This window comes from Cervus canadensis, chromosome 6 (assembly GCF_019320065.1).
Source record: "Cervus canadensis isolate Bull #8, Minnesota chromosome 6, ASM1932006v1, whole genome shotgun sequence".
Taxonomy (NCBI): domain Eukaryota; kingdom Metazoa; phylum Chordata; class Mammalia; order Artiodactyla; family Cervidae; genus Cervus; species Cervus canadensis.
The window spans coordinates 42,554,102-42,581,343 of NC_057391.1; the positions used below are offsets into that span (position 1 = coordinate 42,554,102).

Consider the following 27,242-nt stretch of genomic DNA (forward strand, 5'->3'; position numbering starts at 1 on the left):
TGTGTGTACAAGAATCATCTGTTTTATTTATTTTACAGAGTAATGGTTTAAATTGAGTACACTTGGGCACAGTAAATATTTTGACATGAAAAGCATCAGAATGGGCATCAGAAAAATAGCATCTCATCTTACACACAGTAACTAGAAAATATCTTTGTCTGATTATTTAAGGGTTACAAATCCTGAGAATGTTAGACATTGAACAAACTAGGTACTACCTTATAATTCAATCTTGCTTGGAAATCATCATTTAACAAAATGCTCTGAGGTACAAATCACCTATGTATTAAACATGAATTTTTTACATTTTACAAAGACTTTAAACAAATATATCAAATGATTATACTTCAGTGGCTCTAAAACAGCTATCAGTCAGGTTCCAGGACACACTGTTCCACGATTTCCCGTAAGCTGGGGTTCTCCATGGCAGCCGCCACTCGCTCTTTGTCATTTATCTGCTTGTTGACTACAAAACACACACACACAAGTTAGCATAACTCTGTCAATATACAGCAGCAGACAATATTTTTATTAGTTTGTTAAAACAGAATTCAACTCCTTGAAAACTTAATGCAGATGTTGGCTAAATATTTGTAAGTTTTGAAAGGAAGACTTAAAGAGAAAAAATTTCCTGTAATTTCAGTTTTGCTTTTCCTGAATTCCATCTCTGCTGTTTTTAAGTGATTGCCACCTTGTTCCTCTCTGTAGGCCAGAGAGTCTTTATATAAAAAAGCTTCTCAAAAAAAAAAGGGGGGGGGGGTGTTCTTTACTCCCATTTTAATACATTCACCCAGGAAGACTCCATGCTTGCACTGCAGGGGGCGCTGTAGTTCGACCCCTGGTCAGGGAACTAAGATCCCACATGCCACAGAACATGGCCAAAAAAAAAAAATTCAATATAATACATTAATCCAAACTCACAAAGACAACCCCTACCCCGACATTCCCTAACGCTTTATTCTCTGGACCTTTGAATTCAGCTTCAAACATACAGCTCGCTCTCCTGCCACCAAAGAAAAGAGGCAAGCTCTCCTCAGAGTCTGTACGTCAAGGTTGCCAGAGCTGCACATTCTTTACAGATGTGTGGCCCCTGGACTAAACCAGTCAATATCCACAGGGCTTAATTCTAGTTCACCCAGCATTCCACTGAAAAAATTACTTTCTTCTCAAGGAAAAGCTAGTAGCTGATTTTGTACTCTTGCAAATGACCCAGTAGATGCTTGGCTGGTGGAAGAACCTAATATCCAAGATAAAGTACTATATAAAGCTGTTTTCTAATAATGGTTCAAAATTCACTTACTCTCTTCCTCTGTTGAGTGGGTTCCTTCAGAAATGTAGATTTCCAACTAGGAAAAAAATACATTGAAAGCAAAACATTTAGATGAGTGAGGTGGAATATACAATGAACTCCAGAGCCTAGAGATGAAAGTCCAATCCTGTTTCCAACATCAAAGACTTGGGACACATCTTCACACTCTTTGCTAAAATGAAGGCTTAAGTTACAAGGATTTTTTCTTTTTTTTGGTCACATGAGGAAAGTCTACAGGGGGTATTCTCATTATTTTTTTATAAACACAAACCTACGATTTTAAACAGATGAGATCTCATATATGTTTTGCTCCAAAATATCTCCCCTGTACTCTGCCTTTTCCTCCCAAATTGGTATCTAAACTTACTCCCTGCCCCACCCCAAAAGAAAGTCACTTTAATCTTGTGTACTTTCTTCCATATTTTTCTCTATACCCATGTAATTTTTCACAACACACATACCCACCAAGGCTGGAAATTTATTTTTATTGCATATTTTATAAAAATGGGTTCACGATATATAGTTCTCAGTATCATCATTTTCTCATTTACTATTATCTTGATAAATTTATTTTCAAGTACACCACTGGTTAAGCTATCCCTCTGGGTCCCGCTGCACTCACTTGCTCAAATGATCTAACCTCCAAGAACCAGAGTTTTTAAGACAAACCCACAAAATTATTGCAAATATTGTGGTAACTAAATCATGCTATATGATAAAGATTTGTCTACTCTTCAGGGAACATTGGAGCACCTGATCTAATTCTCATATACTTATTCACTACTGAGACAAATGTTTTTCATGATGGGGAAAAATCATAACCTATTATGGCTATAAGAGACCTTAGAGACCATCTTGATCAGTTTTCTTTAAAATACAAAACACCATATAAATCCCATCAATGTCATTAACAGTAAGTCTTATTGTGAACAACAAAGGAGGTGATACAAAATCAATCTATATTCATTTGTTGGTGTTGCTGTTTAGTCACTAAGTTATGTTTGACTTTTACGACGCCATAGACTGTAGAGTCATAGCCCACCAGGACCCTCTGTCCAAGGGACTTCCCAGGCAAGAAGGCTGGAGTGGGTTGCCATTTCCTTCTCCAGGAGTTCTTCCTGACCCAAGGATCAAACCCACATCTCCTGCATCGGCAGGCGCATTCTTTACCACTGACATACCTGGGAGACCCCATATACTCATTTACTTTGGTAATTTAGGGAAATTTGTGAAATGCCAGGCTGGATAAAGCATAAGCTGGAATCAAGATTGCTGGGAGAAATATCAATAACCTCAGATAAGCAGATGACACCAGCCTAACGGCAGAAAGTGAAGAGGAACTAAAGAGCCTCTTGATGAAGGTGAAACAGGAGAGCAAAAATCCTGCCTTAAAATTCAACATTCAAAAAACTAAGATCATGGCATCCAGTCCCATCACTCCATGGCACACTGCAGATGAGACCACAGATAGCCCCTCCCCACCAGGCTCCAGTGCGCCCCAGGCCCGAGTCTGTCTTCATCTGGCATTCAAGGCCCTCCCACCTCTGGCCTGCATACACTGTGCTACATCCCGGCTGATTTTCATCACCCTTACCCCAACCTGCAATTCACTCTGCAAGAATGCCTTTCTGACAAGTTTCTTCCCCTCTGCTCTTCACCCAGCTCCACCACTTCCCTGCTGGAACCTCTCCTGTGACAACCCCCACCCTCCCACCCCCATCAACATACACAGCTAGTTGTTGCAGACCCAACAACTAGACCCAAGGGCCTGCATGGTATGTGGACATGCCTCTGGCAGAGAACCAACTGCACTACAATTGCCTCTTATATTTCCCCTCGCCAGTATCCGTGGCCCCACAGGGAGGACGGGGGCTTCGTCTCTCTTTTCCATTGCTCTACCCAAGAGTGGCTGCCATGTAGTAGGTGCTCAGGAATGGCCGATGGGATGCAGGTATGAATGAACCAGTGCAGTCACATGCACATCTCTTGCACAACCTGTTTTTAGGGAATCAACATAGACAGAGACTTAGAACATGGCTTTGAATGCCAGTTTTGCCATTTACCAGCAGTCTAACACTGGGCAAGTTACTGAAGCTCTATCAGCCTCAGACTTCTCACTTGTGAATTAGGATTAACTGAAAACCTACCTCAAGAGGGTTACTAACAGGATCAAACAAGACACATAAAGTGGCCTGTTGCTGTTGTTGTTCAGTCACTAAGTCGTGTCTTACTCTTTGTGACCCCACAGACTGCGGCACACCAGGCTTCCCTGTCTTTCACTATCTCCTGGAGTTTGCTCACTCATGTCCTTTGAGTTGGTGATGCCATCCAACCATCTCATCCTCTGTCGCCCGCTTCTCCTCTTGCCCCCAGCCTTTCCCAGCATCAGGGTCTTTTCCAAAGTCAGCTCTTCGCATCACGTGGTCAAAGAATTGGAGCTCAGCTTCATCATTTGTCCTTCCAGTGAACATTCAGGGTTGATTTCCTTTAGGATTGACTGGCTTGATCTCCTTGCTGTTCAAGGGACTCTCAAGAGTCTTCTCCAGCACCACAGTTTGAAAGCATCAATTCTTCAGTCCTCAGCCTTATTTATGGTCCAACTCTCACATCTGTACATGACTATTGGAAAAACCATAACTTTGACTATACAGAGCTTTGTCAGCAAAGTGATGTCCTGCTTTTCAATATGCTGTCTAGGTTTGTCATAGCTTTTCTTCCAAGGTGCAAGTGTCTTTTCATTTCATGGCTGCAGTCATCGTCCGCAGTGACTTTGGAGCCCAAGAAAATGAAATCTGTCACTGTTTCCACTTTTTCTCCATCTATTTGCCATGAAGTGATGGGACCAGATGCCATGATCTTAGTTTTTTGAATGTTGAGTTTTAAGCCAGTTTTTTCACTCTCCTCTTTCACCTTCATCAAGAGGCTCTTTCCTTTCTCTTCACTTTCTGCCATTAGGGTGGTATCATCTGCATATCTGAGGTTATTGATATTTCTCCCAGCAATCTTGATTCTGGCTTGTGCTTCATCCAACCTAGTATTTCACATGATGTACTCTGCATATAAGTTAAATAAGCAGGGTGACAATATACAGACTTGATGTACTCCTTTCCCAATTTGGAACCAGTCCTTGGTTCCATGTCTGGTTCTAACTATTGCTTCTTGTCCTGAATACAGGTTTCTCAGGAGGCAGATAAGGTGGTCTGGCATTTCCTTCTCTTTAAGAATTTTCCACAGCTTGTTGTGATCCACACAAAGGCTTTAGCACAGTCAATGAAACACAAGTAGATGTTTTTTGGAATTCCTTTGCTTTTTCAATGATCCAGCGGGTGTTGGCAATTTGACCTCTGGTTCTGTGGTCTGTGCCACATGACAACTAGCATTTGCCATGAGTTCTTCCCACACATCACCTTATTAGATCCTCAAGGCCACCCAGCTATGAATGCCCAGTGCCTCCATCTAGCCAGGGAAGAACCTGGGTCTCAATTCAGACATTCTGAGCCCCAAGCTGTGCTTTGGGGGCCCCATCTGAGCTAGTTACCCACTGGAATCTACTGGAGACTGTGTTAAAAAAGACCAAACCAATTAAATCAACTCACTGGGAGTGAGGCTCCAGAATTGGTTTTCTAAAGCAAGTTCTGCAAAGAAGTCAAAATCAGGGTGCTCAATGTTTGGGGAACCAACACTAGAGAAGGCCTCTCTTAGACAGAATTGGGTTTGAACTCCACTTCTGCCCCAGGCTAGCTGTGTGACCTTGGCAATTGACTCACCACTTGACCCCTCATCCACAAAACAGAAATATTAACATGGTACTGGGTTCTCAGGAGACCCTAAGAGCCCTTGAGGAACCTCCCCTTTCTATACAATGGCCATGACCATGGAACCTTTCTCATAGGGTCTGTCATGTGGATTAAAGGAGTAGATAAACACAAGCAGAGCACTCAGAGATGAGCCTGCATGTTTACTACAGCCCTTAATAAATGCTGGCTGCACCATTACTGTTACACCACTGCCGTTACCACAACAATCAGCCTGCATATAGCACTGTCCTGTTTACAAAATGCTTTCACCTCCAGGGTCTCAGAGAGCTTAGGGTAGGCTAAAGCTGGTGCCTACTGGCTCATGAGAGACTGCTGCTAAATTGCAGGAATCTGTGAGCCAGGTGTTAAACTGAGCCACGTAAGAATATTGTTTTAATATTAAAAATTAAATTATGGAAATATGTTTAATTAAATTATATTTAAAACACTTACAACTTATTGCTTCTAATTTCTACTATATTTTTTTATCTTTTATGTTCTTGAAGTTATTTAATGCCTTTTCTCTCTGAATAGAGATCATGGCATGTTAACATCATGGTATGTTACTGCACCCCTCTTCCCAGTTCTAGTCAGTGTCAGCAATATTGGTACCTTGAAATTGGCCACAGCAGGTATATTTACACCACAGAAACTGGCAGACAATACAAATCAGGACTTGAATTCTTGATTCTAGACTTAGGAAGTGCTAAAGATCACTTAATAACAGAGATTAAACTTATGTGTGCTGTGTCTCTAGCTATTATTTTGTGCTACCAGAGAAAACTGAGGAAATATTTTTCAATATTCAGAAATTATTATCCAATTCAGAAAAGAAGCCACTCACATCACTGAAGTTGTGAAGTTCCAATGCACAAGCAGTATTCATTGCTTCACTTTCACTTTACTTACTAACATAAACAAAAATACCAACCAACAATCCTGTTGGAAACTACACTCATCTGTCTACTGCATCCATAGGTTGGCTACAGATACAACTAACTAAGTGTTCTGTGAGAATCAATTTATTTTGTGAAGTTAACAAAATAAAGTGTTATATATTTTATACTTGTAAATTATATTATAAACCTTTATATCAGTAGAATTTATAGTAATCTAGTGTGTGTGTACATGTATTTGTTTACTGGAGTCCAGCTATTACCAGAAAACCACTGCACAGAATCTGAATAGACTAAATTACTGTTTTACTAATTCCTAAATTTTACTCATTCCTAAATTACTAAATTCCTCACCAGTTTCCCAGGTGAGGAAACCGAGGATCAGAGAAGTTAAGTAACTGCTTCAAGGCCACACGACTACCAAGTGGTGCTGCTAGGTTTTCACTCAGGGATTTTAGCGCCAAGATAGCTGCTGTCTGCACCACCCTTCACCACTTCCAGAATCAGATTCTTTCACTCCTAGTGAGATCAGCTCAGAGGGAGGGCTGATGGTGGAGATGTGAATGGAACCTAAAAGGTACTATTTGAACACATGATACTTCAGTGGAGATCAGGCCTGGGCAGGGACCCAGAGAGGAGGACGATGGGCACCCGGCAGTAGCAGGGGTCTCTGAGCAACTAACAGTGATGACAGAGGTAATAAGGACCAAAGAGGAGGAGGGCACTGCATTTTTCTCTTAGTGTCCTCATCTGTAAAACAAGGATCATGGTATTTACTCCAAGTCAGACCAACTTCACACCCAGTGTCCTGCCCGCCCTGGGAATCTGCTCAGCCTACTGGCTGGAACACACCACCTTATTCATTCCCCTCTTGGGTGTCTCTATGCCCACCTCCTTTTATGAATCCCTTTGGAGGAAAGAGAGGAATAGGGAGAAACATGGCCTCATAGGGAGGCTAGTTAAAATTCACAGCCATCACTTGTAATGAGTCTTGGAGTTTGCAGGACCCTTTCAGAAATACTGACTTCTCCCTGGCCCCTCACTCCTCTCCCAGGTGAGGAAGTGAGGGGCAATATTATCTCCACTTTCAAGGCCAGGAAAGGTCAGTCCATGACCTGCCCAATATCCCCTAGCAGCACTGAGACTCAAATGCAGGCTCTACCCACAATCCCCTTCTCTTTCTGCTTCCCATGTGGCCTCTTGCTGTATCTTATAAGAAGCAGTTGGTTGGTTTAATGCTCCCCATTTACCATCAAATTTCAACTCTTTCAATAATGGCTCTCCATAGTTGATTTTTTGCCACATTTTGTTTCCTTCCTCAATCATTTCGGAGCTCAGTGTCCTCACTTCACTTCTCCTCAGATCACTCTAGGGTGGCCTCATAGTAGTTGATGAAGCAGCCAACATGCATTCCTAAGGGTCCAGGCTCCCAGGCTGATACCTGGGGCTTCATGAGATGAAGAGCTCATGGGGGCACACGCTGAGGCTGGGACACAAACCACGCTTTGGGTATGAGGACCAGGAAACAAGGTCCACACTTGGAACACACCCAGTGGTTAAGGAAATCAGGAGAGACTTACATAGAAGCCTCAATAGCAAAATAAATCATTACAGAGCAAACGTGTGCTGCTTGAGTTGAATATAGAGTGAAAAAAGCAGGAGAGAAGATTGTAAAGGTTGTACAGTTCTCACGCACATACACACACACACTGTTCATAAAAAGCTGGGGAAGATACACCAAAAAGTTAATAGTGATTATTTTGGAGTAGGGAGTCTGTAGGTAACTTCTTTGTATGTTTCTGTATTTTCTATGACTTATTACTTTTTATAAGAGCATAAACAACCATCAGTTTCATTTAAAAGAGGCTTACTGAAGATCTTTGGTTCACCTCTTTCCCACATTCTTATCATTACCTCCAACTGGCTCACTCTCTCCTATTTACTCTCTCTCCTCTGCCAGGAGAATTTGCTTTCTAAATCAGAAATAGAATAATGTTTCTCTACCAATTAAAGGTCTTCCACAAATTACTGTTAATTTTTTTAAGTGTGATAACGGCATTATGGGTTGGTAAGAGACTGAATTTAATCTTGAGAGATGCTTATTGAAGTATTTAGGGTAAAGGGTCAATATAGCTAGAATTTTCTTTCAGATTATACCATAATTTTTTAAATTACATATATTTTACTATTTATTTTTAAATTTTTATTAAAGATATTTTAGACACACATATATGTATATATAATGCTTTTGCTCTGTGCTTAGTCTTTCAGTCATGTCTGACTCTTTATGACCCCATGGACTGTAGTCTGCCAGGCTCCTCTGTCCATGGGGATTCTCCAGGCAAGAATACTGGAGTGGGTTGCCATTTCCTTCTCCAGGGGATCTTCCCAACCCAGGGATCAAACCTGGGTCTCCCACATTGCAGGTGGATTCTTTACCCACTGAGCCACCAGGAAAGCCCAATGATGCTTTTATATAAATACAAATATAAAAATATATTTTTCTGTTTTAAAGAAAGAGGTAAAGCAAATGTGGCCAAATGTTGAATAGAGGAGGAAGACATAATGGTGCCCGTTGTATTCTTAGTTTCTTCAAATGCTTTGAAATGTTTTCATAATAATAATAAAAAAAAATTGACAGGAAAGTCTTCCACGGCTGTGACTGCCTATACCAACTTCTTGGTCTGCCCTAAACCTTTTCAATCTCACCCTAATCTACCTTGACAGTCAAAACCGTCAAGTCTTGGACTTCCCTGGTGGTCCAGTGGTTGAGCATCTGCCTGCCAAAGCGGGGGACACAGATTTGATCCCTGGTCTGGCAAGACCCCACAGGCTGCAGAGTAACTATGCACCACAACTAATGAGCCCACAAGTTGCAACTACTGAAGTCCACGTGCCGAGAGCCTGTGCTCCACAACAAGAGAAGCCACTGCAATGAGAAGCAGCTCATGCACCACAACTAGAGAGTAGACCCTGCTCGCTGCAGCTAGAGAAAGCCCATGCATAGCAACAAAGACCCAGCACAGTCAAAAATAAATAAATACAACAAATTGTTTAAAAAACTGCCAAGTCTCACCTCTGTTTTATGCTCCAAGGTTTTAGTATGGAAATCATTTTACTCTTATAAGATCTACTTTCAAATGCATGCACATTTTATAGCAATTAATAGAGCACAGATTGATTTTTTAAGTATGAGGAATAATCTATTAGAAAGAAAAACCAATGTAAACAGATGAAAACTTAACTGTGCAAAAGATAAACTTATGGCACAGCATAGACCTTTGGATTAACTACGTGTAAAAGGCATGATGCAGGCAAGTACAAAATTTGCCCTGTTAGAATCTGGTGAAACAAAAGCTGGTGACACTCAGCTTTGTTAGTGCCTCCTCACTGGCTAAGTTCAAGTACTATGTGTTAATCACTCAGTCATGTCCCCGACTCTGCAAGCCCATAGACTGTAGCCCACCATGCTCCTCTGTCCATGGAATCCTCCAGGCAAGAATACTGGAGTGGGTTGCCATTCTCTTCTCCAGAAGTTCAAGTACTAGCCCTGTCATTTAATACCTGTGTGGTCTTGGACAAGTAATTTAACCTCTTTTAATCTCAAGTGCTTTATGTATAAAAAGTAAAAACACCTTTTACCTCAGTGGGTAGCCACGAGAATCAAATGAGAGGAGAGATGTGTAAGCGTGCTGTCCTCTAGAAAGTATCATGCACATTTAAAGCATTATTAGTGGGAATTCCCCAGTGGTCCAGTGGTTAGGACTTGCCGCTTTCACTATAGGGGCCCAGGTTCAATCTCTGGTCAGGGAACTAAGATCCCGCAAGCCATACAACATGGCCAAAATCAATAAATAAAAATAAAAGCACATTGGTGAAATTCTAATAAATAAGTTCTACTAAGCTAGTATCACTAGCTTCCCAGGTGGCACTAGTGGTAAAGAACCCTCCTGCCAATGTAGGAGACTTAAGAGACATGGGTTTGGGCCCTGAGTTGGGAGGAGTCCCTGGAGAAGGAAACAGCACCCACTCCAGTATTCTTGCTGGAGAATCCCAAGGACAGAGGAGCGTGGTGGGCTATAGTCCATGGGGTTGCAAAGAGTGGGACGTGACCAAAGTAACTTCGCACGCACACACGCATAGTATCATTCTTATGAAAGCTTGATGAACAGAACCAACACATCATGAACATAAAGACAGCTCAAAGGATGATCAGGGCATAGAGGAATTTAGATTGTTGGGGTATGTTGCTCAGGAATTCACTCCTCCTAATACTGTTTATGTAAATCAAAAAGTCCCTTCACAGCTCTGGGTTCCTGGTTCATATACAATTTCATTCAGTTCTCATGGTGTGTTCTCATTGCTTAAAATACACATCAGATCTGAGAACCACCAGCCATTTCTGAATTCTGAGGTTGGCTATGGGGAAGAATGGGGGAGACACACCCATACTCAGAGGGGAAGCTCCCAAATCCAAAATACACAGAAAACCACACAGAAACGCCCTCTGCAAGGCCTTTATTGGTATGGGGTCACATACCAAGGTGAGGTTCCTGGGTGGTGTTGAGCCACATTTTCTGGTATCCATCCTCCAGATGGTACCTTGGGGGCTACCAAGGATGAGGGCAGTCAGCCCAGTGTCACGTCCAGGGCAACATCATCCACCTGCACCCCTCTACCTACTCAGGCCAGCAGGCCTGTCCACGGTGGGTTTATAACACACGTCAAGGTGGTGTTCATTCTGCGTAGGCAGAGAGCTTACCCCTTGGAAGTGAGTGTCTCTTGGTGAGAATTGTGGTTAGCTTTTATTCGAGATGGCCTCGCCACCAGTCTCACTGTGGCCATGTCCCCGTAGAGGGTGGGTTCTTGTAAGGCAGGTGCCATATCTTATTGATGTTTGTCACCCTGCCCTTAAAGAATAATACAACAGTCCCTCAATATATGTCATGTCATGGAATTGAAAACTGCCCACAACCTCTTCTGCCTTTTCCAGGTGCTATCCATGTGTGCATCTGTCTTATTAAAGCATTCATTCCTTCATTCACTCATTCATCCAACACTGAGTAACTCACGTGTCAGGCACTGCACTAGAGACAAGAGCAGAAAGTCATGCACAGGAATAAATGCTCCCAGCAGAAGTCTGTACAAGGGGAAAGAGAAGCAAGGAAGCAGGCTAGCTCTTCGTTACGCTCTGGGAGGTGGCAAGGCGTGGGAAAGGCTTCGCAGAGGAAATGGCATTACTGTTGGACCTGGAGGATGAGCAGGAAGTCCGCAGGCAGAGAAAAGGAAGACTAGTAGCTTCCTGGATGTGCACAGCATGAACAGTGCAGGGGAGCGGAGACAGGGCATTTATCTGTCATCTTGGTGCCTGGGGCTCGTGTTTTGGAGTGGGGAAAGGGGAATGAGGCCAGAACCGGGGCTCATTTGATAGGTTCATTTGTCCTATGGGTGACAAGGATGCATCACAGATATGCAGGCAATAACATGCCATGATCTCTTTTCACCAAGACTGTTTACTGTACATCAATCTTTTCATTCATCAGCTCTCTGCCACAAGACTGGGAGTATATCATAAGCAGGAATAGAGTCTCATCCTCCCTGGCACTAACACAATGGCTGACATGGAAGGAGAGGTCATTCCTATTCCAAAGGCCAGCCAGAGAGCTGACCCTCCTCCATCACCTGTTCCTTCCAGCTGGAAGGTGAGCATGGAGAATAGCTCATGAGTAAGGGCGTGGAGATAACATGGTGACTGAATTCACGGGGCGGCCAAGCTAGCCTGACTCACTTGGCAAGAAGTAACAGAATACAAGAGGAGGGGAAGGCCAAGAACCCTCATGGAGAAGGAAAATCAGCAAGAGAAATGTGTTCATATAAAATGAATCGTATATGGTGAGAAACAACATGGAATCAGGAAGTCCCCTCTAAGCCACCAGCTGGAACTCCTACACGAGTCCCCCCAGCGGCAGGAAGTTCCAGCCAAGGGGAACACGTACTCACATTCTGGCTCCGGGAAGTCTAGTCAATCATGAGGTAATCCCACTGAGTTCCAGCTACTCATCACTTCTGAAGTTGCCCAGCTGGGCCTGGGCCAAGGGACCCATGGGAGGGGAGTCAGAAGGCTCAGAGTCCACACAATGCTAAGGATACGAGGCAGGGTCGGGGTTACCAGCATCTTCACCCTAGCATCCAGGAAAAACCCAGACTGTCTCCAGGTTGTGGAAAATGTCCAGATTGAGCCCAGGAGCCAGACAAGAATCCCCCACCAGCAACCCCACCTAACAACCACGCTCAGCTCTCTGCTGGGCAACTTTGAACTGCACTAGCAGGCTTTGTCGGAGAAGGCAGTGGCACCCCACTCCAGTACTCTTGCCTGGAAAACCCCATGGACGGAGGAGCCTGGTAGGCTGCAGTCCATGGGGTCACACAGAGTCGGACACGACTGAAGAGACTTAGCAGCAGCAGCAGCAGCAGCAGCAGCAGGCTCTGTTTTCCTACTCTAGCAGGGCCCAAAACAAGAGCCGTGTTTTCTTTTCCTCTGTTACGGGAAGGGAAATAACAGTACCAGCTACTATTACAGAGCATCTATCTAGTATCCAGCACTTAATCCTGCTTCTGTCTCATTTCTACAACTCTGACAGCTAAGTATTATCATTTGTGTTCAAGAACCCAATCTGGACCTCCTGGAGCCAGAAAAGACACAGAAAATAAGTCAACTATCCACAGCATTATCAGGAAGAAGTCACAGGTGAATCCAGGTAGCCCATTTCCTGCTTGGTGTATTATCATCCTGAGGTCCAAAGGCCAGCCCAGGCCACAGACTCCTTGATGACCCTGATTTGTACTTTGTGACACCCGAGCGAGACTCTGCAAGATGGCTTCTGTTGGAGGAATTCAAGATACTGCGACAATTAGACTAAGGAGGGGAGGCTCACAGCAGGTCACCCCACAGGGCAGAGAAGGAACTGGGCTGGAATCCATGTGTGGGATGTGAGCCCATGCCCTGGTGCAGCCAGTGAGACCCTAGGCACGCCAAACCCTCTCTGCGCCGGACCCCAAGCCAGTGCTTGGGCGTCTTCCTGGACTCTGCCTTCCCTTCCCCCTCATCTCCCACATCTAACTAGGTACCTAATCAATCTTCAGAGCAACCGTAAAAGATCTTGAATCCATCCCTCCTCAAATTAATTTGGCACTTGCCACATCTCACCCAGATTACTGTCCCCATTCTATCTGTGCTCCCATTCAGAGGGATCTTTCTGAAATACACATCTGCTCTCTTCACCTCCCTGCTCACCTGGTCCCGTATCTCTAAGAGTAAAGTTCAAATTCCTTGGCTTAGCTCCCATACCCTGAGTCTGCCTCCTGCTCTCCCCCAGGTTCTCCATTCAGCACATTCAACCTTTGCCTGAACTACCCTGAATGCTATTTCAGGACCATGTATCTGCTGACCTCTCTTCCTTAGAAGGCCCTTCCCCTCTGATGATGCCTGATATCCTTCAAAATTCAACTCAAATACCACCTCTTCCAAGAAGTCCTCTTAGACACCACAGTCTGATTTAGATGCTTTCTTATTTAGATGCCCAGCTCCCATGTACTTCCCCCTATCACAGCACTTAGAGTTATTGATCTCTCTTTTCTGATTCCTGCAGAAGTTCCTGGAAAAGAGGAGCTAAGCTCAGAGAAGTCCTGAGTTGCTTTTGTACCTGTAGCAACACCCAGGCACTCAGCATAGTGGTTGAGACACCACAGGAATTTCTGCACAGCAAAATGAGTGGGTCTCCTCCCTGGTAAGTGGGTCCCCCTGATCACAGGTTGGAGGATCTTTATGCTTCACCTGTCTGTAAAGGCTCAACAGTCTATGAACCTGAGCTCAGCTACTATGGGAACCAATCCTTTGACTCTGACCACACTCTTGCTTTGTGAAGTTCTATGTGGTCACCATGGACTTTCTCAACCCTGAACGCCAGTGACCACCAATGATCAGGGGCCTCTGGAAGCAGTTTCATGGCTACAGGAAGGGGTAGGGTGGGGGAATGCAGCCAGTGGTCACTGGGCTCTAAGATTTCCAACCTCTGGTCAAGGGATGCTGGTCGCTGTGCTGGGTTCAGAACGCCAGGCAACCTCAGCAGTACTCATCTGAAGGCATCTAGCTCTGTGGCTCGGGAATGAGCTCTTGGTTACTGAAAAATTCAGTCTTGTGAAATGGGTTTTGTTTCACATTTCCTGTCCTTGGCTCACTTATTTAAAAATTACACCCCAAGTGCCCCCTGAAAGAGATAAGGTACCTGTAGTCTGATTCAGAAGCTTCTTGCCATCAGCCCCTACATGAATGAAACCTGATCTGTGGAATGAAACTCAGGACAGGGACACTCCTGGGCCATCATTTCTTTTCCAGGAGCTCAGAGTCTTCAACTGTAAGATGAGGGAGGAAGGTCAAGTGAGTGCTGACCCCTGCTGGCAATGACATTTGGAGAGACTGGGTCCATTCTTCCTGAACTGACTCTTTTCCCTTCCCCCCGTCACTGACCTTGAGATCAAAGTGAGCGATTTTCTTGGCATGAAGGTAGTTCACCCCTTCCAGGATCTGCTTAATGAAGCTGGTGGCCTCCTCCTCACTCAGGGATTCCTTCTGGGCCAGGAAGTCGAAGAGCTCTCCTCCGGACACTCTGCAAGACACTGGTAGGGAGGGCCCGGGCCCAGTCAGTTCCATGTGCCAGAAGCCCAAGCCCCTGCCCCCGCCCCTGCCCCCAGGCACTCTGCAGGGCAGAAGCCCCTCATCCACCTCTCGGGCTCAGTCCAGCCAGCACAGAGACTGACTTTGCTACTACTTCTATTTGCTGTGTTCCCTTTGGATCACAAGAGGTGGAACCCTCAGGTGACAGCAAAAAGGCCTCTGCTAACACTCGAGGCTCAGGTCCCTGGTTACCCTGGGTGCTCTCCCGCCATATGACTGAGGTGACCGAGGACAGAAAAAAGTGCTATGTGGGATAACAAAGAGGAACATATGCTGGGCCAGAAAATGGAGACTTAGTTTCCAGTCCAGCCCTGCTACTGGCTTTGGACAACTCCCTGCCCTGCCTCCTCTAGGCAGGCCTCAGTTTCCTCACCTGCAAAATGGGCAGACTGACCATGATTGTTCACAAAGCCCCTTTCTGTGACTTTATAGAAGGCATGACCTCTTCAAAGGCATATCCCTACCTTAACCATTGAGATCCATCCTTTATATTCATCTTTCAAAACTCTAAAATTCTGCTTTTGTCCTCACACTCCACTTTCCAGTATGTTATAGTTGATGTGGCAGGAAGAGAAACCAACAGAGCAAAAAGAATCTCCCTTGTAAAGACTAGTTTACAGTTTTACCTGAATTCGGGATTTAGGGTTGCCAGACAAAATGGGAGATTTTTATTTGCTAAATCTGGCAGTCCTACTGGGTGTGTTTGGCCTCTGACACATGCTGAAGTATCTAGCCGGCACATCTCAGGAACTGGGACATAGTCAATGCTCACCCAAGGAAAAGATCTCAGGAAGGGATCAGGGCCAGGGGATCCAGGAACTCAGGATCACCTGGAAAACTTGTTGAACATGCACATTTTCAGGTCCTACCACAGACCCTACCAAATTAGATTCTCTAGCAGCAAGGCCTCAGGACCTGTATTTTTGTAATAATAGCAACATAATAATGGTAATTGATAGTCATTGAATACTTGGAGCATTATGTATACTTTTTTGCACATTATCTCATTTAATCATCACAACACCCTGTGAGCTAAAGGATTATTATTTTGCTATCTCACAGTTGAAGAGACAGGCTCAGAGAGGTTAAGTCACTTGTCCAAGGTCAAACAGTCAGTAAGTGGGAGAATCAAGATTCAAACCCAAGCAGAATGACTCTCAACCACTATACCTTAAGAGACCTCAGATGATCTTTTAATGGCTTCTGTCCATTTTGGGAATCATTCACGCCCTGTCACCTAGTCCATCCTAATTAAAGAGCCTCAAAATCTTTTTTCCTTTCTTTAAAAATATCCATACATGGATCCACTCATCAATCTTAGCATCATGAGAAACAGAACAACTGGACATGCCATGATACAATAGGGAATACACAGCAACACCTACAAAGTAATACAACTTGAAAAATTGAAACTAAATCTTAGCTTAAGCATCTTGTTATAAAATCACTGTTGTTGAGAAAAGGAAAACTCAAAGTCACCCCATGCCCTGGGCTGTCCCCTGACATCCCCGTCCAGCTGCATGAGTGCCCTCTCACCCTGGGCTGCCAGCGTCTGGCTGGCTCTCTCCCCGGCTACATTACCTTTTGCTCTCACAGCACTGTGTGCAAGAAAGACATTCAAGAGAAGGTGGATGAATAAAAGAACAAAGGAAAGAAGACATTTAAAATAGCAACACAGCAAGACTTCACTGGCAGTCCAGTGGTTAAGACTCTGCGTTGCCAATGCAGGGGCATGGGTTCCATTCCCACAAGCTTCAAGGTGTGGCCAAAAAATAAAATGAAATAAAACTTAAAAGAAAACACTAACATGGCACAGAATATTCTATATCATAGAGAAGTGAAACCTTGGCATTTGCAAGAGACCTGTTGGAGTCCTTGGCAAATTTTCCAATCCACAGTGTCCCCTGGGAACACACAGGACCCAGCCCAACCTTTGTTCTCATACTTGCAGCCTTGCTGGGTTGTGGGAGGCTGTGACCTCGGGCATATACTGCCCTTCCTACCTTAAACTGAATGATGCATAAAGGTAAAAGAATATCATGATAATGGAGATGTGTCCTGTCACCCAAAGTTACTGATGTAAGGCCCTGGCTGGGTGAGGACTTGGGGTGGGGGTTCAGTAATCAGCTGCTCTACCTGAAAGTGTGATCCGGTCAAGAGACCCGGACAGACATGCTCTCCTTTGGATGAAGAGAGGAACAGCTATGGTGGCCCTGAGAATTGCCCCTGGAGAGTTGGAAAGTGGGAGGCTGATGAGCCTGCTGGGGTGACGGTCCCAGCCCTGACACCGAGGCTGGGAACACGTGCATCAGCTCTCAGGCATGTCTTCTCAAGGGTATCAAGAAGCCTGGGTTTTACTGATGAAAGAAATCAAAGAGGACACAAACAGATGGAGAAACATACCGTGTTCATAGATTGGAAGAATCAATATTGTCAAAATGGCTATTCTACCCAAAGCAATCTATAGATTCAATGCAATCCCTATCAAGCTACCAACGCTATTTTTCACAGAACTAGAACAAATAATTTCACAATTTGTATGGAAATACAAAAAACCTCGAATAGCCAAAGTAATCTTGAGAAAGAAGAATGGAACTGGAGGAATCAACCTGCCTGACTTCAGACTCTACTACAAAGCCACAGTCATCAAGACAGTGTGGTACTGGCACAAAGACAGAAATATAGACCAATGGAACAGAATAGAAAGCCCAGAGATAAATCCACGAACCTATGGACACCTTATCTTTGACAAAGGAGGCAAGGATATACAATGGAAAAAAGACAACCTCTTCAACAAGTGGTGCTGGGAAAACTGGTCAACCACTTGTAAAAGAATGAAACTAGAACACTTTCTAACACCATACACAAAAATAAACTCAAAATGGATTAAAGATCTAAATGTAAGACCAGAAACTATAAAACTCCTAGAGGAGAACATAGGCAAAACACTCTCCGACATGAATCACAGCAGGATCCTCTATGACCCACCTCCCAGAATATTGGAAATAAAAGCAAAAATAAACAAATGGGACCTAATGAAACTTAAAAGCTTTTGCACAACAAAGGAAACTATAAGTAAGGTGAAAAGACAGCCCTCAGATTGGGAGAAAATAATAGCAAATGAAGAAACAGACAAAGGATTAATCTCAAAAATATACAAGCAACTCCTGAAGCTCAATTCCAGAAAAATAAATGACCCAATCAAAAAATGGGCCAAAGAACTAAACAGACATTTCTCCAAAGAAGACATACAGATGGCTAACAAACACATGAAAAGATGCTCAACATCACTCATTATCAGAGAAATGCAAATCAAAACCACAATGAGGTACCATTACACGCCAGTCAGGATGGCTGCTATCCAAAAGTCTACAAGCAATAAATGCTGGAGAGGGTGTGGAGAAAAGGGAACCCTCTTACACTGTTGGTGGGAATGCAAACTAGTACAGCCACTATGGAAAACAGTGTGGAGATTTCTTAAAAAACTGGAAATAGAACTGCCGTATGACCCAGCAATACCACTCTTGGGCATCCACACTGAGGAAACCAGATCTGAAAGAGACACGTGCACCCCAATGTTTATCGCAGCACTATTTATAATAGCCAGGACATGGAAGCAACCTAGATGCCCATCAGCAGACGAATGGATAAGGAAGCTGTGGTACATATACACCATGGAATATTACTCAGCCATTAAAAAGAATTCATTTGAATCAGTTCTAATGAGATGGATAAAACTGGAGCCCATTACACAGAGTGAAGTAAGCCAGAAAGATAAAGATCACTACAGCATACTAACACATATATATGGAATTTAGAAAGATGGTAATGATAACCCTATATGAAAAACAGAAAAAGAGACACAGATATACAGAATGGACTTTTGGACTCTGTGGGAGAAGGCGAGGGTGGGATGTTTTGAAAGAACAGCATGTATATTATCTATGGTGAAACAGACCACCAGCCCAGGTGGGATGCATGAGACAGGTGCTCGGGCCAGGTGCACTGGGAGGACCCTGGGGAATCGGGTGGGGAGGGAGGGGGGAGGGGGGATCGGGATGGGGAGTACATGTAACTCCATGGCTGATACATGTCAATGTATGACAAAACCCACTGCAATGTTGCGAAGTAATTAGCCTCCAACTAATAAAAATAATTGGGAAAAACAAAAACAAAGAAGCCTGGGTTTTGTTTCAACCCAACTGCTACCCTCACAATGTAGTTTCTCCCCAGAGTTTCTCAGCTCCAAGGCCTCGGCCCTGGAGTCACCCCGCTCCACCCAAGCTTCTCTTCTCTCACATCCCTAAACAATTTAACTTAGAGAGGAAAAGAAAACCTAACAGCCTGGACTCTGCTCTGCTCCCAGTCCCCAGGACTCAGTGCACCCACTGAGGTATCACTTTCCACCAGCCTGGAGTCAAGGGGGCCCCAGAGGGGTCAGGAGCCTGGGACGGGAGGGCTGCCCAAACCTTCCAGAGCAGACCTACATTTTTCAAAGCCAGCTCCACATGTGACATGAGTTAATTTCTTCAGAGTTTGAAAATATTCTTTACACCCTACAGAAGTCAACTTATGTGCTGTACTATGCTAAGTCACTCAGTTGTGTCCAACTCTTTGTGACCCCATGGACTGTAGCCCGCCAGGCTCCTCTGTCCATGGGATTCTCCAGCCAAGAATACTGAAGTGGGTTGCCATGTCCTCCTTCAGGGGAAGCTAATTTATACTGATAGCTAAATCCTTTCCACCCCTGCTTTCATCAGTCCTAGGAGAGGTGGCTGCAGCACTGGCCATCATGGACGGGGTAATAACAGCTGAAGGGGACTTAAATCAGGGCTGGGATGCCCTCTGAGCACTGGCCATTTCAGCAGGAAGCAGGAGGAAGCCCTGCACCAGACAACAGTGCTGAGAGGTAACTGTATCCACAAAATCTGCAAACATCAACAGATGGGCTCTGACACCCATGTTTAAGTATCAGGCAAACCCATGAACCTGGTAGGGCACAGTGAGGACCAGAAGGCCGAAGGTTCCTGAGCAGCTCAACAGTGGTGAACAAGGTCACACACAGAAGCACATGGAAAGGGACTTCCCTGGTGGTCCAGTGTTAAAGAATCCGCCTTGCAATGCAGGTTCGATCCCTGGTCAGGGAACTAAGATTTCACATGCGGTGGAGCAATTAAAGCCTGTGAGCCACATCCAGAGAGTCCATGCAACGCAATGAGAGATCCCGCATGCCACAATGAAGATCCCAAGTGCCGCAACAAAGACCTGATGCAGCCAAATAAATAAGTAAATATATTTTTAAAGCCCATGAAAAGCCCTTCTCTCCTGGAAGGTCCTTCTCTCAGACCCTGCTCACACAAGGCTGAGACACTGTCTTAGCAATCCCTAGCACCACAGATTGGCACCCTGAGACAGTGAGACAGCTTGAGAGTTAAGGAGGAGGTAGAGAAACTATGAACAGACAGAACTTCACGAACAGAGCAGCTCAAGCAGACCACAGGAGTCCTAGTATGACAAGGGATGTTATAGGCGGTGATGGCTCACAAGAAGAGGGCACGTGATTGCTTGCTAGCCATGGTTGGAGAAATGACCATGACCTGCTTGGAGAAACAGCGACAACTCAAGAACATCCTAGATCCCAACTCCTAGGCTTCTACAAAGAGACAGTAACAGACAACTTCCCCAGAAAACACAGAAATGCCAATTAAAGTGACCAAAACAGCAAACAATCCCCAAACATCATTGTAACTATAAAGGACTTGGGGATTCCCTAGCTGTCCAGTGGTTAGGACGCCACACTTCCACCACAGGGCGCATGGGTTGGATCCCTGGTCTGGGAACCAAGATCCAATATGAAGTACAGCATGGCTCCCTCACCCCAAAAAATATATATACACACAATATATATATATGTACACTATATATATATATATATATATATATATATAATATATATTAAATATATATAGAGAGAAAGACAATAAATAACGGATCCTGCTTTAAAACAAATTCCCCAGGGTTGGCAAGGCTGCAGCGAGATGGGATATTCCCATGTTGCAGGTGGTACTCGTTAACCAAGACTGTCCTTGGTGAAAATGTCAGCTTGGTCACTCCATTCCTGAGAATTTATCTAAAAAAAATTAATTCAGAAGAAAATGGGAAAATATGGGAAGAAGTTGCTTTATGGCAATAAAATCTAATGGTTAGAAACTGAAAAATCAAATGTCCTACAACAAGGAGATATATGTATATAATTCAATGAAAACATGATATAATCAGTGAAGAGGAAAAAAGCTTTTCATGACATTATATGAACTTAGTGCGGGAGGGGGAGTAGAGCAGGAAACTGTACAAGGACAAAGATTGCACACAAATAGATAAAGACTGAGAGGAACCACAGGGAAACATAAATGGCTGTGTTTGGGTGGTTGGCTTCTGAATATAATTTCTTTTTTAGTTGCTATAAGGTTTTTGGGGGGCAATAGACTTAAAGAAATGGCCTGGCTTTCCCAGCAAAGGTGGGCTTGTCACTCTCTGCTGGGAACCAGCATGCCATCTGCTGACCCTTAGCCTTGGGACACGTCACACCTCGGGCCATCCACATCGCTGGCTGCACCTGTAGGAACCCCCCAGGCTTGTCTGAGCCAGGCAGGCGTGTACAATTGAAGGAGGAAACAGACAGAGCTGGACTCCATCTTAGGCCAGGCTGTGAACATTAGGCTACACACATGGTCACTCTCCCAATGGTCTCTGAACTTTGTGCCCAGTGTCTATAGAAGTGGCATACCAATGGGAAACCAGACCCCTGGATAAAAGAGCCTCAGGACTTGTACTTAGACTCTCCATTGCCTAAAAGAATATGCTAATTATCTCTGTAACAGAACAAAGTCGTAAATTCCATTATGTTTATCGGGATATGACCACAGTCCTATTGATAAATGTCCACTGTTTATCTAGTCTTGTGACACATGAATCATGGGTTAACTTTGATTGTTTCTCTCTTTTACCTTGTCAAGACTAATTTCAAGGAAGTTGGGGAGGTAGGTTTGAGCAAGTACACTTAGGGTATATAAGGTTTTCACAAAAACTGGTCGGGGTCCTTGACTAAGAGGAGACTCTGCCTTGGGCCTGCCGGTGTAATAAACTGCACTCCACTATCTGCACTGTCCTTCTGAGTGAGTTTGTTTCCCAGAACACGTGGCTACAACACAATGACTAGTCCAACTGGCTGAGAGGCCCCTGGGAGAAACATGGAGGACTTTGGAAGTTAGAGGAGGGCAAAGCATGGGTGATTCTATGCACTGGAATGTTGAGTTGGATAATTTAAGAATCCAATGCAAGAGTATGCAAATACCCATCTGCTACATAAATCTATAGCCTGGCAACACCAGAGTATGTTCTCAAATTAGAATGGTCTCCAAAGTCAGGTGGCCCACCCAACCTGCAGGTGGGTTAAGGATGGCTGCCAGCTTTACAGATGAGAGCTGAAGCTCAGAGGGGTGAGGTGACTTGCCCCAGGTCACAAAGTCAGGGGCTGCTGAGACAAATGCCACTACTCCTCTGCTCACTGGCAGATGCCTCACGCCTATGAGGCTCAGAACACTCCCAACACGGGGTCTCGCTGCTTGACTGGACACAGCCATCGCCACTTGTGCCACTGTCCAGCTCAAACTCTATGGTCCGCCAGAGCCCCACACCCCCAGTCCATGGAATTGTTTCCAGGAGGGACATCAGGTGCCCGACCAAACCCCGGAGTCTTGGTATATCACCCATCCAAAGTCTTCCAGACTTGGAATGAAGGTTTCCCCAGTAGGCCCAGCCCAAGGCCATCCCACCTCACACACACAAGCAGTGTGGCCCCAGCCCTGGTGCCACTACTTCCTGGCTGTAGGATCTAATAAGTGACCTGGACTTCAGTGTTCTTGTCTGTAACATGGAGATAATAAGAGTCTCCGTGTGATAGGATTGTTATGAGGATTAAATGAGATAAGAGACATTCTCGGCAAAGTGAATACAAAGTCCTCTCGGGGTAAGTAGAACACTTCCCTCAACACAGCTTCTTTGAAAATTGAACAGGATAACTAGCACACCTCGGCTTACAGCAGAGCTCTCTAAATAATTGTCGCTACAATAACCAGTATTCTTGCCTGGAAAATCCCATGGACAGAGGAGCCTGGCGGGCTACAGTTCATGGGGTTGCAAAGAGTCTGACACAACTGAGCGACTATGCACGCATGCACAATAATAACAAAGGCATCAGACACAGTACAAAGGCCCCCGGGGTTTTCAGGGAAAGGGCTGGGGAAGGGCTTCACAGAGCTGGGAGGGTGCTTCTTCTTCTCTTCTTTGAAAAACAGACTCTCTTTCATGGCCCTCCTGCTCTACCACACACCCCGCCCCCCCCCCTCCCCCGCCCCGTCCACCCTCTAACGTGCTCACCAGCCAGGAAAGGACCCCAGCGCTGGCCACTTCTTCCCTTTGATCCCCAGGGTCCAGTGAAAGCCAGACCTAGACCCTGGCCCTCAGTCTCTGCTGCCTGGGTTCCGGAGGAGGAGCGGGTAACTGAGGGTAACCGTCCCCTACTGACTTCATCTCCTCCGGGTCGAGCTTCTGGCCGGCTGGTTGCTGCTCCCTCTGGGGCCTGTGGCTGGAGGGCCCCCCTCCCCACGCCTGCGGCCCGCAGGGTCCCAGGCTCCCACTCACAGCTCGAGGATGAGCACCACGTCGGTGCGGTTCTCGAAGACGTCGTGCAGCGTGATGACGTTGGGGTGCAGCACCCGCCGCAGGATGCTCACCTCCCGCTGGATCTCCTCCAGGCACACGCCCCGCCGGCTGGCCCGGCTCTGCCGCTTCTTGATGAACTTGGCCGCGTACTCCAGCCCCGTGCTCTTCTCCCGGCACTTCTTCACGATGGCGAACTGGCCGCTGCGGGGACACAGACACACACAATGAGGACATCACTGCAGTCCTGGGAGAAGTGACCTGGCCGCCACCCCCCGGCCACAGCAACTCCTTCTTCCAGGGCAGGACAAGTCACGTCATCAGCCAGGATCCCCACCTGGCCATCATCCGGAGACGGAGACAGAACAAGTTCTGGGCTCCCCTTCTGTTCCTATGAATCCTTTACTTTGTACTAGGAAGGAATGGCAGTGTTGTCATTCCCAGTGTACAGATGGGAACACTGAGGCCCTGAAAGGCTACTGGTTTGATCCAGATGACACAGCTTCAGCTAGAACCTCTGTCTTGGATTCACCAGATGAAACCACAAGGTCCAGAGGTTTATACTACTTAATGGAAAGATTTTAAAGGAAAAGCAGGACTTCCCTGGTGGTCCAGTGGTTAAGACTCTGAACTTCCACCACAGGGGGTACAGATTTGATCCCTGGTCAAGGAACTAAGATCCTACAAGCCGCAAGGTAGGGAATGAATGAATAGTAAAAATGGTCAGCACAGTCAATTTACTAATAGTAACAATCATCTGTTTGGGCCTCCCTTATCTGGAAGCAAGGACAAACTCATCTATTTAGAACTGTAAGGAGACAAACCACCTCTCTAGTCTCATGTTCGCACCTTGGTTTCCAACCCTTCCCAACAAATCAAACTTCAATTACCTGACACAAGCCGGGTAGTGGCTTGGAGAATAAGAAGACAGAGCAAACACCAGGCTAAAGCACTTAAAGACAAGGCCAGAGGCTATGCCAGCGGGGCTGAGGGGATCCCGGTGGAAGTGGGGATGGGGTGGAGGCAGCCTAACATTGTTAGTAACCTCGGTGGGTGTTTCTCATGATTAGAAGACAGATAGTCCATGGAATTTTCCAGGCCAGAATACTGGAATGGGTAGCCATTCTCTTCTCCAGGGGATCTTATCAACCCAGGGATCAAATCCAGGTTTCCTGCATTGCAGGCGGATTCTTTACCAGCTGAGCCACCAGGCATGCCCAAGAATACTGGAGTGGGTAGCCTATTCCTTCTCCAGTGGATCTTCCCAACCCAGGAATCAAACCAGGGTCTCCTGCATTGCAGGTGGATTCTTTACCAGCTGAATTACCAGGGGAGCCCAGATAGCACCAGAGAATTGTAAAATATTAGAAAACTGAGGCACAGGAGACATCAAGTGACTCACCCAAGGTCATCACAGAGTTAATGGCAAAGCCAGGCCAAAGAGCTGAGGACCCTGCCCAGTGTTCACAAACTGCTAAGACGGTTGAAGGAGTCAAGACTATGCTTAGTGTCCTTCAGGGCCGAGCCTGAATCCTTCACTCCAGGGACCTAGACAGCATCCATGAAATGGTGCAAACTTGGAAAAACTCAGCAGTGGCCACATGACTGGAGAAGGTCCGTTTTCATTCTGATCTCAAAGAAAGGAAACACCAAAGAATGTTCAAACTACCGTACAGTTGTGCTCATTTCACATGCTAGCAAGGTAATGCTCAAAATCCTTCAAGCTAGGCTTTAGCAGTACGTGAACCAAGAACTTCCAGATGTACAAGCTGGATTTAGAAAAGGCAGAGGAACCAGAGATTAAATTGTCAGTATCCGCTGGATCATAGAAAAACCAAGAGAATTCCAGAAAAACATCTACTTCTGCTTCATTGACTACACCTAAGTCTTTGACTATGTGGATCACAACAAACTGGAAAATTCTTAAAAAGATGGGAATACTAGACCACCTGTATGCAGAAACCTGCCAAAGTGGCAGGTAGCCCCAGGCCAGCCTCCCTGAATGCTCTAAAGGCAGCCCCCTACACACACACACAGAGGGAAGGGCAGCGGCCTTCACCATCACTGGGGGTGATGTTAAGGCAATAACTGGGGGCCACTCTCAGTCTTTGGAGACTACCTAATGGCCACCTTCCTGGGGATCCTCCCACTCCCCTTCCACCAGTGTCCCAGGTTTTCCTGACACCCACAATACCTACTGCTTGAGACAAAAACCATAACCACCACTTTGGATATACTCTCTTAGGGGCGCTGGGGTAAGAGTTACACACAAAGAAGTGCTCTGGATACAGTAAGTCCCCTACATAAGAATGAGTTCCATTTCAAAAGTGTGTTGTAAACCCATTTTGTCTATAAGTCCAACAAAGTTAGCCTAGGTATCTGACTAACACAGTCAGCTATATAGTACTGTACTGTAATAGGTTTATAATAACTTTCACACAAATAATACGTAAAAAACATAACAAATAAAGAAAACAGTTTTAGTCTTACAGTATAGTCCCTAGAAAAGTGCAGCAGTGCAGTACAACCGCTGGTACACAGGGGCTGGCATCGAGGGAACAAGCAAGAAGAGTTCCTGACTGGAGGAGAGAGAGGAGGTGGGAGATGGTGGAGCTGAAGGATCGTCAGCAATAGGAGATGGAGGGCAAACTGCAGTTTCACTCACACCTGACACTGATGGGACACACGTTTGCATCTTTGAAAGTTTGCAACTTGAAGGTTCGTATGTAGGGGACTTACTGTGTTTGCCTCAGCCTCAGAAACTAGTAGCACATCTGAATCACTCCGTTACTAGAATAATCCTCAGTGAGACAGCCTTCAAAATGAACCCAAGTGATCAAAAAAACAGACCCTCAAGTAGAGCAAGTGAGGAATAAGAGATGCCATTCTGTGGCAACCATCGTAGAGATGTCACCACACACCTGTTCACACATCCCTCCATCCCCTCATCCCCCTTTACCCAGGGCTACCTGAGCATGTACTCTGTGCCAGGCTCTGCCTGCACAGCAAGGGGCAGGGACCAAAGACTCAGACATCAGGTATAGATGGAACTCTGGGGAGGGAGAGGGCCCCGGTGGCTGGGCTGGGAAGGCTTTGTGGAGCCATGTATATTTCACACTGTCTGCTAACTCTAAAGTTTCAGCTATTTATGCCCCATATACCGATTGTGGACTGTCTACACATGAGGGCCTGATGCAGGTGGGGTTAAATCAGGCCTCCCAAAGTCAGAGGGAACACGTGCAGCGAGATCTCTGGTACCTGAGAGCAACTCTGGGCCTTGGGACATCAGGCCTCTTAGCGGGTGCCAGCAAACACTGAACAAAGCCTCGAGTCCCAGGCAGCTGTGCGTCTCCAAGTCAGGACGGCCACGCTCCTCTCCTCCCTGACACCTCAAGGAGTCTGGCATCAGCAGCCCTGAGGGATGGGAAAGCCAAAGTGTAAGGACTTTAAACTATTTGTTTAAGCTTATGGAGCACAGAGGTGGAGGCAGAGGATTTTTATAAAGCAGAGCTAAATATTTCAGATCACCTTGACAAAAAAGCTTTCCCTTCTCCTTAGGGGGAAACGGAGGCATTTTTCTGTATCACATGCCTGAAAAATTCCTCTAACTCTCAAAAAGCAAATGAGTGTTTGCTTTTGAGTGTTCTCTCTGTGAGAGCAGCTGAGGCAACGAGAGGTGACTGGGGGTCAGGCCTAACAGGAGCAGGCGTCCTCCTCCCGCCAAAAGGAGGTATTCTGAGAGCAGGTGACTAACACAGAGCCAAATACCAGCCAATGCCACTCAT

The 27,242-nt window shown here is 45.5% G+C and overlaps 1 protein-coding gene across 1 annotated transcript; it reads right to left on the minus strand.

Moving 5' to 3' along the window:
* Positions 1-27,242, minus strand: LOC122444290 (death-associated protein kinase 2-like). Its single transcript, XM_043473017.1, has 6 exons — positions 27,226-27,242; positions 26,716-26,733; positions 23,440-23,661; positions 14,530-14,668; positions 1,301-1,346; positions 1-466 (listed from the first exon to the last, which is right to left on the minus strand). The coding sequence occupies exons 1-6, from the start codon at positions 27,240-27,242 to the stop codon at positions 369-371; spliced, it is 540 nt and encodes a 179-aa protein (XP_043328952.1). The 3' UTR covers positions 1-368.